Here is a 12,742-nt window from a genome sequence, read left to right on the forward strand (position 1 = left end):
AACTCCGCTTCTGCATTGTAATGCCTGACAGAACCCAGCCTCTGCATTCTAATGCCTGACAGAACCCAGCCTCTGCATTCTAATGCCTGACAGAACTCTGCTTCTACATTCTAATGCCTGACAGAACTCTGCTTCTGCATTCTAATGCCTGACAGAACTCAGCTTCTGCATTCTAATGCCTGACAGAACTCTGCTTCTGCATTCTAATGCCTGACAGAACTCTGCTTCTGCATTCTAATGCCTGACAGAACTCGGCTTCTGCATTGTAATGCCTGACAGAACTCTGCTTCTGCATTCTAATGCCTGACAGAACTCCGCTTCTGCATTGTAATGCCTGACAGAACCCAGCCTCTGCATTCTAATGCCTGACAGATCCCAGCCTCTGCATTCTAATGCCGGACAGAACTCTGCTTCTGCATTCTAATGCCTGACAGAATTCTGCTTCTGCATTCTAATGCCTGACAGAACCCAGCCTCTGCATCCTAATGCCTGACAGAACCCAGCCTCTGCATTCTAATGCCTGACAGAACTCGGCTTCTGCATTCTAATGCCTGACAGAACTCGGGTTCTGCATTTTAATGCTTGACAGAACTTGGCTTCTGCATTCTAATGCCTGACAGAACTCTGCTTCTGCATTCTAATGCCTGACAGAACTCTGCTTCTGCATTCTAAAGACCAAGCCTTGGTTTAAATGTTCCCATTGTTTTTTCCTCTACACAGGTGGGATTCTTCAAGAGACATAGGCTTCGAAAGTATCGAATCAGACTCGAGGATGTTGTGTTATACTAGTCATATCTGAAATGACATCCTTCTGTTTTTAGAGAAATATGAGTTTTACAGGTACTGTAAAACTCATGTCATACCAGTGATTTAAGGTACAACACAGCTATCAGAAAATCCAAATGCCTGGTCTACAACTCTCTGATTTAATTTTTTTTATTAGCATCTCCTCGTAGTCTATCATATTGTGTTGTGCAAAATTGCACTCTGAGCTCAGCTTTCTTACTTTCTCTGGTCATAAAGCGAGGAAGGCAGCCTCAGTGTATTGCATTATCTGTATGGTATATTAGTCGCTCAGTATATCATTTATATTTTTTAATTGGCTCTCCTGGAGCCTTCGTCTCTGGTTATGGAGGTTTTCTAGTTCCTTTGTTGCCTGAGATCATGGGCACTGGGGGAACTGTAATAATCTTGTCAGAAGACCGGTGACGTCGATCGCTGGAGCCTGTCTGATGCAGGGGGAGGTGGCTGCAGAGGGTGCAGTCGTCACAGTTTCCATGTCATAAAATGTATTAAAACCTTTCACCTTTCCATTTGGGTTGCGTTATTTCAACTTGAAGTAGATAGTCTATAGGGGATGTTTATTAAAAATGTATGCATCTTCAGATATTAAAAACAGAAATGTGTTAATTGCACACCAATGCAGAAGAAAGAATTACAAGCTCTTAAACGTTAAATCCTAAAATGAAACATATGTAATGGTTTCCTTCTGCATTTCTGCATATCACTGTTCTGATCTGTTAACTGAAAAATACTGACAGTTCATAGTTTGATATGTATCACAGTAACATGGGTGCAAAAACAACCTTAAGTGCTAGTGTCATTTTCTAAAGGCATCAACTGTCCGAACGGAGGTGCAGTCGGGTCCAAACTCTTAAAAAAGTATTTCAGTGTTTTATTGCTGCCTACATTCCTGCTGTTGCTCCTCATTTGTCCAGCCAGTCGCTTTGGTCGTACGTCAGAGTTATGTTGGGTCATCCGTACCACCGCAGCGACTGGTAGGTTGTGAAAGCCGGGGGTGACCACCTGGACATGACTCCCTCCTGAGCTCCCAGAGAGAGCAAGGCTTTCTCCTGCTGCCTCCTGGGAGTTGTTGTTGTCCTGGAGGGAAGGCTGTGTTCTGAGTCCCGCAGGGCTTGGGGGAGGTGCAAGGGACGGGGAGTCGATGGGGGAGGGGAGGAACAGGGGCCAGGTCTTCAGGGGACCACAGCACATCCAGAGCGAAGGCAGGGCGCGGCAGGGTTAGGTCCACCTGGAGGGCGTGGCGAGGGTCACGGAGGGACACGTCGGATATTAGTGGTTCCAACGGAATGAGGAGGGGCTCTACTGTGAGATCACAATCCACCATCTCATAAACCTCCTCGATGCCCTCCTCCAGCACAACATCTACTTCCTCCTTGATGTCCTCCTCCTGCACATCATCTACTTCCTCCTTGATGCCCTCCTCCACCATCTCATCTACCTCCTCCTTGATGCCCTCCTCCACCACCTCATCTACCTCCTCCTTGATGCCCTCCTCCACCACCTCATCTACCTCCTCCTTGATGCCCTCCTCCACCACCTCATCTACCTCCTCCTTGATGCCCTCCTCCACCACCACATTTACCTCCTCCTTGAACTGCCCCACCACAATCTCCTCCTCCTCCTGGCTCCGCAGTCCTGTGGACATGGATGATCAAGTTATTTGTGTCCTATTGTGTTAACAACAGGGCTGATGGACTTCATATGGACACAGCCCTGAATATATGTTGATACACACAATACCACACTTTACCAGTCACAGATTAGGTCCTGAACTAGAAAACTAGAAAGAAAACCTAGGCAAGCCTAGTTCAACGGGGTGTTGGAAGAGCAACTATTTATGGGCCAATGTCAGTTTTGTTGTGAGAAGTGGCCAATTCTCTGTTCCTGTGCTGAGCTGAAACCTGGAACTCCATCTGCGTATCAAAAATGTACATTTAACATGTTAAATTCGAAACCGATTACTGCAGATGCCTGGCTAACAGCTATACAGTACCTATAGCCTAATGAAAACAATGACTGTCAAATAGTTATTTTCGATGTTCATAATGATTTCTGGCAACTATATTCACTTGTTCTATTACAACAGTTGAACTTAAAAATAGACAAGGGGAGCAGAAACTTTTGTGTAAACTATTTGTGTAATCAACTCTAAAAACGGGGGGAGGTATACAATTTCTTCACAGTTTTTCAGTAGTTCATGTATTTCTTGACAAAGATCTAACAAGCACATTAGCTGCTTTATTGCTCCCACTCTAAACTGCACTTCCTGAGGGAGAGAGTAGCGTTTCAAGACCCAGACATGGATGCAGTTCATCCATTGCAACCAAAAACCAACGCCACTCAATTAATTAATAGTCCTGGACTAGGCTTAATGTGTTGTGTGTCTGTGAAACCACCACTAAGAGCACACAACAAAATCTATATTCAGCTGAGAATCGTGAAACGCAAGCATGTTCCAAATGTGTAGCAAAGTACCTGGATCCATGCACCCGTTACTGCTCCACTGCTCCCCCTCCTGGTGGCATGGGCTCAGGCGCCTGAAATTGGTACCTGCCGATTGGTACCTGCCAATTGCTTTATTTCAGACAGATTGCGACAAAACTATCACGTAATTTTTATAATAATTCTGTTTCGTAATTCTGTTCATGTGACCTTTGGTTTAATTAAAAAAAAAATTTCTGTTGCAGTTTTGTAATAAACTATAACTTTCCTATGATTCTATTTGGATTTGTTAAAATCATATTGTGCTGAGTAAAACAGAGCCTTACCATTGATGGGTGTTGGATCTGAAGCCTGTCGTTTGGGTCGTCTCTGGAGAGATTGTCGTGGGAAACTCAAGTCCACAACGACTAAGACAAAGAGCACTTCAACTCAGAAACTTGTGAATCCAATAGACTTTAATAAAAATCATACAAGAATGACAGACATTAAAGCCAGGTCCTTCTGCTGATACTCCCCCAAACTACTGAGCTCAGGACCGTGGCTTTTATACAAAAACTTCTACCCAGAACGCCATCTGACCATCTTTGGAGAGTCTCCTGAGGTGGGGCCCTCTCCCTTGTTCTCTAGTTCTTTCTGCATGTTCTTAATTAAGAGGTGCTTACTCTTGACAACCTTATGGTTCATTTTTTGGTCGCCCCTCCAATGAACTCGCAACTGTCCGTGTACAGGACATGTACAGGAAGATACTATATTAGGGAGCCTTCCTGTGGTGACCCTTGGGTCAAGATGCTCATATCATGATGAGGGCTCGGCTCGCTGTTCAGCTGGGCGTGTGGGTGGAATATATCATGTGGGGAGTTGCTGCCGGTGTGTCTGGGCTTCACATTAGTAATATTTCTTAAACAGTAATATTTCATAAACTTAAACTTAAACATGCATAATGATATATTCATAATACGTGGGATTATAAGCAATTCGCAAAAATTCCCTCACAAAGCCACTTAAATTTAGGCCCGGGACCGTCAGATGAGGAGGAGTATCTTAGTATCCATGTGAGGGTTGAAATCAACTCAAACATCTTATTGCCCAACTCCTCGTCGCCTGTCGGCCCCAGAAGCTGGGAGCCAAACCTCTTCCCCTCCGTTTGACTGAGTGGAAGTAAAAGACTCACCAACCTTTCCAATCTATGGGATATGGGTGTGTGTAAGCGTGTGCAAGCTTCTATGTTAGCCTTAGCAAATATGGTGTTTCAAGTGAGTATATGGATAAAAGCAAAGCAAATATAGTGACTAATCTAGGCGTGATTACATTCGAATAGTGGTTAAAAATAAAATAGATAAAATATTCCCGTATCACATGAGGTAGAATGACATGAGATAATAACAGAGAACAGACTCACAGACAGTATCATAAAAAGTTACAGGAGAAACACAAACAGATGGAAAACATACAAAAGTATGCGTCCCCCATAATGCTTTTTTTAATCCGAGGCCCCAACATCAACCTTATTAGGAGACAGTCCCATTAGAAGATCGATATTCAACGGTGCACAGTCCTTTCCGGCACACAGGGGGCAGTCCCCTCTTTGGCAAAGAGCACAGTTGTAGGGTTCAGGATGGTGATAATGTCCTTCCTTAGCCGGGCATTCTTTGCTGCAATACTGGCAACCGTCCATTCTATACGGGCATGGATAATGTCTGCGTTATGCCTTGTCATAGATGGCATGGCGCCCCGGTGGATTAGAAGGGTTGCTCTTGTTCACTTTATCCCCTCCAACATAAACCTCTCCCATCTCTTCATACAACTGGTTCACGAAGGCCTCCACCACGGGAACACTCAGGTTTGGCAGTCCCTTCATGCCTGCAAAAGAAGAAGGACATTGCCGCCTTGCGACGGGGTCAGTTGGCTGCTCGTACAATGGTTCACCGCTCATGTAGCAAGGGGCTCCATCTATGTTAACATACTGTCCAGGATGTCCGGCACGAGGGTTGACCAATGGACTGTTTGAATCCGAATCTGAGTCATGAGCTCCCTGTAGCAGCATTTGAGTGTTCACAGTCCGGGTGAAGTATATTTTGAGGAGAGGAATGATACAGCATGAGCCTAATCCGAATAAAACTAATACTATCCCAATAACTATCCCTACTTTAGTGAGAATAGCTCCCCATCTACCGAAAGAATGTTCTAACCAATCCCCAGCATGAGCCTCCCTACCTGCATTATCCTTAACTTCCTGTCTCAATCGTTGTAGCTTAACCATGGCCTGAGTGAAGGTGCCATCCGGTGCCGTATTGTTAGGAACACTGTTCCCCAAACATAACACAGACGCCGCCCCTCTCTGCTAGGATCCAATCTAAAGCCTGCCTATTCTGCCACGCCATTTTACTCGTAGCACGCAACTGCTCACCCAGGGCAGTCAGGGCTGCATCAGTGTAGTTAATGAACCTTTGCTGATTGTAATAGATGTAATTGATCCATTCCATATTCTTATTCGGTGTTATCCATAAGAATATGGATTCGAGCCCTGAGGTGATCTCGCTCCTGGCCTTAAACTCATTAGGGATCCCTCGTGGCTGTCCTATTGCATCGATGACCACCCCCGGGTCTGGTGTATATGCCCTTCTAATTCTGGGCTTGACTGGTGCTTCCTTGATCTGCTGAACTTCGTCTGGAGGCGAGAAAATATGGGGAATTATTGACACATCCTGCGCTACTCTAACCCTGGCGCAGGTGCCAGACCACCCTTTTGGTAACACGGGCCTCAGTTTTCCTCCTCCGCATATCCAGAATATGTCTGCTATAGCCTGGTCTTGGTCTAGGTAAATGCTTCTTACTCCTCTTCTCTGAGCTAGAGTGAATTCCTTTCCCCGACTGAGCAATGTTTAGCTCCCCTTTATTCAAATTAATAAGTGTTTAACACTTGAGAAAATGTCCTACAATAACGGTCCCTGTGGCATAGTAACATTTGTCTACTGTTGTGGAAATTTCTTTATACAATGTATTCCCACTGATTAAAGGACTAAGTCCCACTGTTAAGATAGGTACAGGAATGTGTGGGATCTGGTATTTGCATAGGGGGCATCTATTGTCTGTCCAGATGCAGATCAATGGGTTTTAGGACAAGATAGGAGAAGATATACAACAGGGGGAGTAAGGTCAGTTTGCCCCTTTGGGTAAACACAACAGTAAACATTATGGCAGGAAGGATAAGGTGGGGGAAGATAGCATTTGACTTGTGTGATAGAACAAAGGGAAAGGTGTTTGAGACAGATGGCAGCATCTTACCACACCCCTTTTCCTATGTAATAAATACTGTCGAAATGATGTTTTTATTTAGAGACTATCCACTGTTACTTTGTAACCTGTATACTTTCTCCTTGCAAGCAAGATTAAAACCGTGTATTGCGCAATTGATTTCTCCTGTCTTACCTACCATTTTCATACAACTATTTGGATTTTAGAAATTGCCATCACATTTTGGGGGCACGTCCGGGATCCTAATCCTGATCGGTTCGAGTCCTTTTCCTAACAGGTTAACCGTGCACGGGCTTGTGACTCGTGCTTGATCAGTACAGGTTTCCTGCGGAAATTGAATTTGGAGGTAAGAACGCAATTCGGTTTAAAAACTTAAAGTTGGACTTTATAGTTTAAAATCTGCAGTAAAAGGTTGGACCTTTTAAAATCTCATTTGTGGGCTGACGAGCTTGACTTCGCTTTCTGGTTGGTTGAGATAAACTAGATTTACTAGGTAAATCTGGAACATGGGGAAGTGCGACGGTAAATCTTTGGCGGTCTCTCGTGTTTGCGCTGGACCGGCAAGGATTATCACTGACGTTTATGGTGTTTGGACATGTGAACAATGTTTCTTTGAGTGTTATTAGGATGGTGACTAGAAGTTTTTTTGAGTATTGCAGTCAGGTTGGCTGTAGCTAGAAACATGTCGTTTTTGTTCCATGTCCTGACACCAATTCCCGTGCAGCAGTTGGACTGTGTGATGGAGTATAGCGTGCTCCTGTATGTTTGGATGTTGAAGTGTGGTGTTTTGGTTAATAGCGACTGTAGTTAGGCCTGACAACCATCCCTATGCCGCTAACCTATTGCCTTGCGATTAGTGCTGGATTATAAGCGGTTGGACTGCTTGAACATCTGCAATTTAGGTTGGACTTAAATATGCAATTGAGATTGGATCTCATACTTTCAGTGCCTGTAGAAGGCTCCTGTAAATTGCCGCAATTGTTGGTCAGCTTATGGTTTGGATCAGTATGCTACAGAAGTTGTATATGCACGCGCCACTTGTGTTTGTTTTGTATGGCCAAGGGCATTTGTCATTGTCTGGTTCTGGTCGGCCTAGTAAATGCATTTGTCCATTTTGGTATTCCCTGTGCACGAGGGATCTGATTGGCTGCATTGCGTATTCCTTGATAGAATATTTGATCTCGTTTACCGAGGTTGGTGTTAACTTGGAAGTTTTGTAATCGCAATGTTTCGTCTTGTTTGGAGTGCGTTTGGGCGAACGCTTACATTGCGTTGTTAACATGATTATTATGCGAGGCCTACTCTTTTGGCTTTTGCCTTTGTGCTGAAATTGCGAAATTGAATTTGCCTGATGGCTGGCACACGTGGGAGTGTTAGCCTGCTAACTTAAGTGTTTAAGAGAATATTGTCCCAAATATAATTAGAGGGATAGCTTAAATATTGGGATAATGATGATTCTGTGATTTGGTAAAATATGGTCTCGTGGTTTCGTAATGAGGGGTTGAAATAGTGTTTTCTCTCTCCTTGTATGGAGTGGGAAGCAGACGATAGCAAAAGTTTTATTATTAAGGTAACATGCTGTTTTCCATGAAGACTGGATTCAGCCAATATAGTCATAGCCTGCAAAAGAGGGTAAAATGACTATTTATTCCCCAAATAGCCAAAGCCAGTTTATTCCCCGTTTAAATAAACCCGTAAAATTAGACGTCCTATTTTAAATGCTAAATTGAGTTTGGTTAAATAATGGAGTTCTCTTATAAGTGTTTTCCAACGATAATTGGGATAATACTTGTGTTTTTTTAAAATCAACTCATGATACTCGTTCATGGAATTTAAATTCTGGAATGGTACGTTTGTGAACAAATAGGGTATCGATGTAAAGGTGTTTAAGGCCTACATTGAGTTTTCCTTTGGATTACTTATTGTACCTTGATTATAGTGACGTCATACATCTGTTTTCTGCCTGGAGTGCCATTCTTAAGAGTTTCTTAATTTCCACCATAATGTTGAGTTTTTGTATAGATAATGATAAGCATGTTACAAACTGCGAAAATATTAGATAGGTTGGACACTAAATCTAAAATCTTCAGTTCAAGAACGATGTAGGCTAAATTGAGAGGATGGTCTGGGGACCATAAACGAACATTTGGCCTTGCTAATGGCTTACCATATATGTGTGGAGCTCAGAGCTTCAGGAAGGGTGGGCAGGTCCACTGGGATGGCTTCCGCCACCCTTAACATTATATCAAGGTAGCATATTACTAAGGGTTGAATTTGAGTGTTCAGCCTGTTCTCACCCGTGGTAATTTTACCAACACAAGCATGTTCAGTTTTGGGATGATAAAACATTAAGTGAAAGCTGCATAAGTTTTCCTTTTGGTTGCTTTAATGTTTACATTTATGGTTTAGAATCAAATTGTAGTATGGGTGAAGACCTTAAGTCATCCAACATTGTTCATTGCTGAGAACAAATTTGATGTCTTTGCATGACTTATGCGTGAAAGTAGCGATTTTGGCTGACCGCCACTATTTTGAATGACATAGACTTACATCTAAAATTGAGAAAATTCCCTAGACCTTAGGAGGTAAATTGAGTCCTGATGTTTGTTGGTCTCAACTTAAGTTTGGCCGTTGCCTGTGGAAATGCAAATTTTGATATGCTACTTTGGGAGTTCCTTCACACGAGCGACCGTGTGTGTGGTACAGTTTTTATTTCCTTTGAGGGTGTTTTTCTTATGTTTGGGTTGGATATTCAGTTTGTGACATTTACTGGATGTATGTTAGATTCCTCCTAACTATCGATTTTATTTTTAATTTCGGTTCTGTAATGGTTCTGCTTTCACTTTGAGTCATTTTCCGTTGACTGTCGTGAAAGCAGGGGGGGATTGTATGAAATTATTATCTATAGTGGAAAAGAGTTGAACTTAGAGTTCAAATGAAAAAGAGTTGAACTTAGAGTTCAAAGCAAATTAAATAGGTACTTAAAGAAGTTACGTGAATAATCTAGTTTGTCAAATTGGGTTTTTGAAAAGTATGTTTTATGTGAAATCTAACATGATTATGGTTGAGTAGAATACATCTTACCATTTTGAAATGGTTTAGCTAAGCAATAACTAATTTGATGGGTGTGTTACTGTTTAGTTTGTTTAATATTTGATTAGAAGTAATCATATTAATCTCATGCATTATGGAATAAGTGGGTAGAAACGTGCAGGGAGCACATTTAGTTATTTCTTACATGTTTACAAAATTTTGCCATGTTTTCATTTGATATTGAGAAAATAATTCTGCATCAAGTTATATTTCTGGGAAAAAGTTGAGAAGTCTTACATAGTCTAAAATTGCATAAAGAGAGGTACAGACCCACTGGAGCACTCCACTCACTGACACAAAAAAAACAGTTTGAGATGGATTTTAACTTGTTTGGACTCTTTAGAAGAGAAACAGACATTATCAAAATTGGGTTCCGTCCTAGTAAGCAATCATTGGAAAGTTAACGGTTAACAGAGGTTTCTTTGAGGTGAATGAAGAGAAAAAAGGTTGTTTTACTATTGTCAATGCCTGGGGTGTTTCAAGATAACACCAGTGTCCCTTATTGATAAGGCCAGGGTTTGTTCTTAGGTCAGTAGACCACCCCCCACTCCAGGGAGAGCCCTGTGGTGATAAAGGAGTAAAAAGGGGGGGTCATGATTTATGACAGGATTTCAGAGTGTCTTTGATGTGCTAGGATAATAAGAAGAGACTTGGAGACATTCACACTGAGTTTCATCTTGTAGAGAAATTAGGCGAAATAACAGTTATGTTAGCTGACCTTCAAGATGGTGTGAAATGTTTGATTTAAAATAAGGTAATTGGTCCTTTATGTGAAACAATGGTGAATTTGATTGTAGTTCCGATACAACACAATCAGATGTAAATTATATAGGTGAACTGAGAATTGTTCATGAACTGCTCTTATAGAGTGGTACTTCAATGTAAGCAAACTATCTTAACTGATGAGTTTTTGGAACAGTAATGAGAAATGTGAAATTGTGTTCTTCTGTTCTTTGTGTTGGTAGTTACACCAACTATAGAAAAGAGTGGAATTGTTATTTTGCTACACTAGCAGAACAGAAGCACCAGAGATGTTAATGTTTTAACGATAATGTTATTGATTTCAACTGTTCTAATCTATTTGGAGAAAAGAAGCAGAGAGATATTGGAAATATAGGGTTTGAGTGTTTGATAGTGTGTGGTTCTAATGTATCAGCGAGATGCAACAAGCTAACGTGATGGACATATGTGATGATGTACTGTGCAGTTGGAACTAATCTTCTCAAGGATAATTCACACATTCAGATACAGAACACTTGAAAGGACAACTGTGGGGTGGCTGAGGTGAGATGGATCTCACAGACACACAGACAGACTGTCCTACAGCTGAGAGAGGAGTCGACTCTGGCTCGCTGCACGTCTAGGGGCCACACGTCTACAGGATGCTGGGTTCCTGTGAGCTGGACTGACTCGAGTCCTGATGGTTCTGCAATGTGATGGAGAAGGCAACCTCCGACCGAGAGGATGGAGGCGTAGGAAAGATCTACTGCACAACATCATGCTACGCTGATTGGGTCCATACCAGGTACATCTCATCTGCTGTCCAGGTAGCTGAGAGAGGAACCTGGGGTCGACGACACGCTACACGAGGATTGCAGTGTTTGAAGGTTAGACACAGTGAATTGAAGTCACTGAGGGAAAGTGAATTTTCTGGTGCACGTAACCAGTCACTTTCTACATGGCCTTTAGCTCTAGAACCTTTAGCTAAAACTGGTCATCTTGGAGTTCACAAGGGAGAACACACAGATTCTGTTGAGATAAATGTAGCTTAAATAATGCTGATTTAATAACCATGTATTCTTATGTTTTTGTTTTATTAAATTGTATGCTGCAGCCAGGTTAGGGAAATATGATTGAATACAATAACCATAAAAAGTTTACATTACACTCAGCCACACTCACTCAGACTTTACACCTGGCTCAGATAGAGAGACAGGATTAAAACCCCACAATTAACATACAAATGAAACTGCCTCCTATACAGCACAAAGAGACCTTCTGTCTCCAGCCCCCTGATGTTCTAGTCTAGGTTAGGACAATAGAATGTAAATTACTGTAACCTGGTTAAGATTTCACACCTGTATGCAAATAACCTGTTGATCTATGACCGAGAGTGAGAGCACGTCCTTCCTCATTGGATGGCGAAAACCAAGAGATTCGTCCAACATGTCACCATGCCAACGAAGAGCCAACAAGGATGGGTTTTACTCACGAGAGTGAAAAGTAACCGCCCCTGTGGCGGGAGTATTAAAACCAATGTTCGATCTTTATTCGGGGCGAATATTTTGTGGAAGCTCGAGGGTTGAGCAAATATTTGACCACTGCAGTGTATTTCATGTATTTTGACTTATCAATTCATATTAATAAATCTTTGTGCTAAATTTCCATTTGGACCGGATCCTCGTCCTTCTTCAGAAATTCTGGTACACGTAAAATTCTTAACAATTGGTGACCCCGTACACGTGATTTCTGATAGGAGGACGGAGGAACGAGTAGATTCGAAGGGACTTAGAGGTTGATGCTGCTACTTGACTCTTGCATGGGCCCATCTCAAAGGTAAGCCATTCCTGTTTAATCGAATTTGGCGTAGGATTATGTAGAAATATTAGATGTAAGAGTCAACGGCCATCAACTCGTAAGTCTATTCAAATCTGTAAAAGTTATTGATAAAAGTAATATCCAATTGAAAACTATTTTGAAAATGATAAGTCAAAAGTAATGTCTGTGAATTGTGTGTGATTGTTTGTGATTGTCTGGGTAAAGCTTAAAAAGACAGAAAGAGTTAAAAAAACAGAGAAAGGGTTCCTGGTATAAGTGCACATTAGATGTTCGCTAAAGTCGACTAGGGTACACGTATAAATTGTTAGATGTATGTGATCTATTTAAACGAGACTTTGTTGAACCAATGTAAATTCTGAAATTTACGTGATCTATTTAAACGAGACCTGGTTGCATGTGTACATTCTTGAATTTATGTGATCTATAGGACGAGACCGTGTTATGCCTATAACATTTTAGGAAACGTTAAAAGTCCGGATTCAGTAATCGTTAAAAGTCCGGATTGAGTAAACGTTAGAAGTCCGAATAGGGGTCGGCCGGAGTTAGACTCTGAACATTTTTAAATAAAAAGACCGCGAGGCGGCAACAG

At 41.9% G+C, this 12,742-nt stretch overlaps 2 protein-coding genes across 2 annotated transcripts in view; one reads left to right on the plus strand and one right to left on the minus strand.

Annotated features, from left to right (window-relative positions):
* Positions 1-12,742, plus strand: part of zmp:0000001082 (integrin alpha-L) — a 162,302-nt gene that overhangs the window by 61,867 nt on the left and 87,693 nt on the right.
* Positions 1,197-3,467, minus strand: LOC114839776. The gene is made up of 2 exons (XM_034294160.1): positions 3,280-3,467; positions 1,197-2,439 (listed from the first exon to the last, which is right to left on the minus strand). Exons 1-2 carry the CDS (start codon positions 3,287-3,289, stop codon positions 1,745-1,747), a joined length of 705 nt encoding a protein of 234 aa, XP_034150051.1. The 5' UTR covers positions 3,290-3,467; the 3' UTR covers positions 1,197-1,744.

Source organism: Esox lucius, chromosome 9 (assembly GCF_011004845.1).
Source record: "Esox lucius isolate fEsoLuc1 chromosome 9, fEsoLuc1.pri, whole genome shotgun sequence".
Lineage (NCBI taxonomy): Eukaryota > Metazoa > Chordata > Actinopteri > Esociformes > Esocidae > Esox > Esox lucius.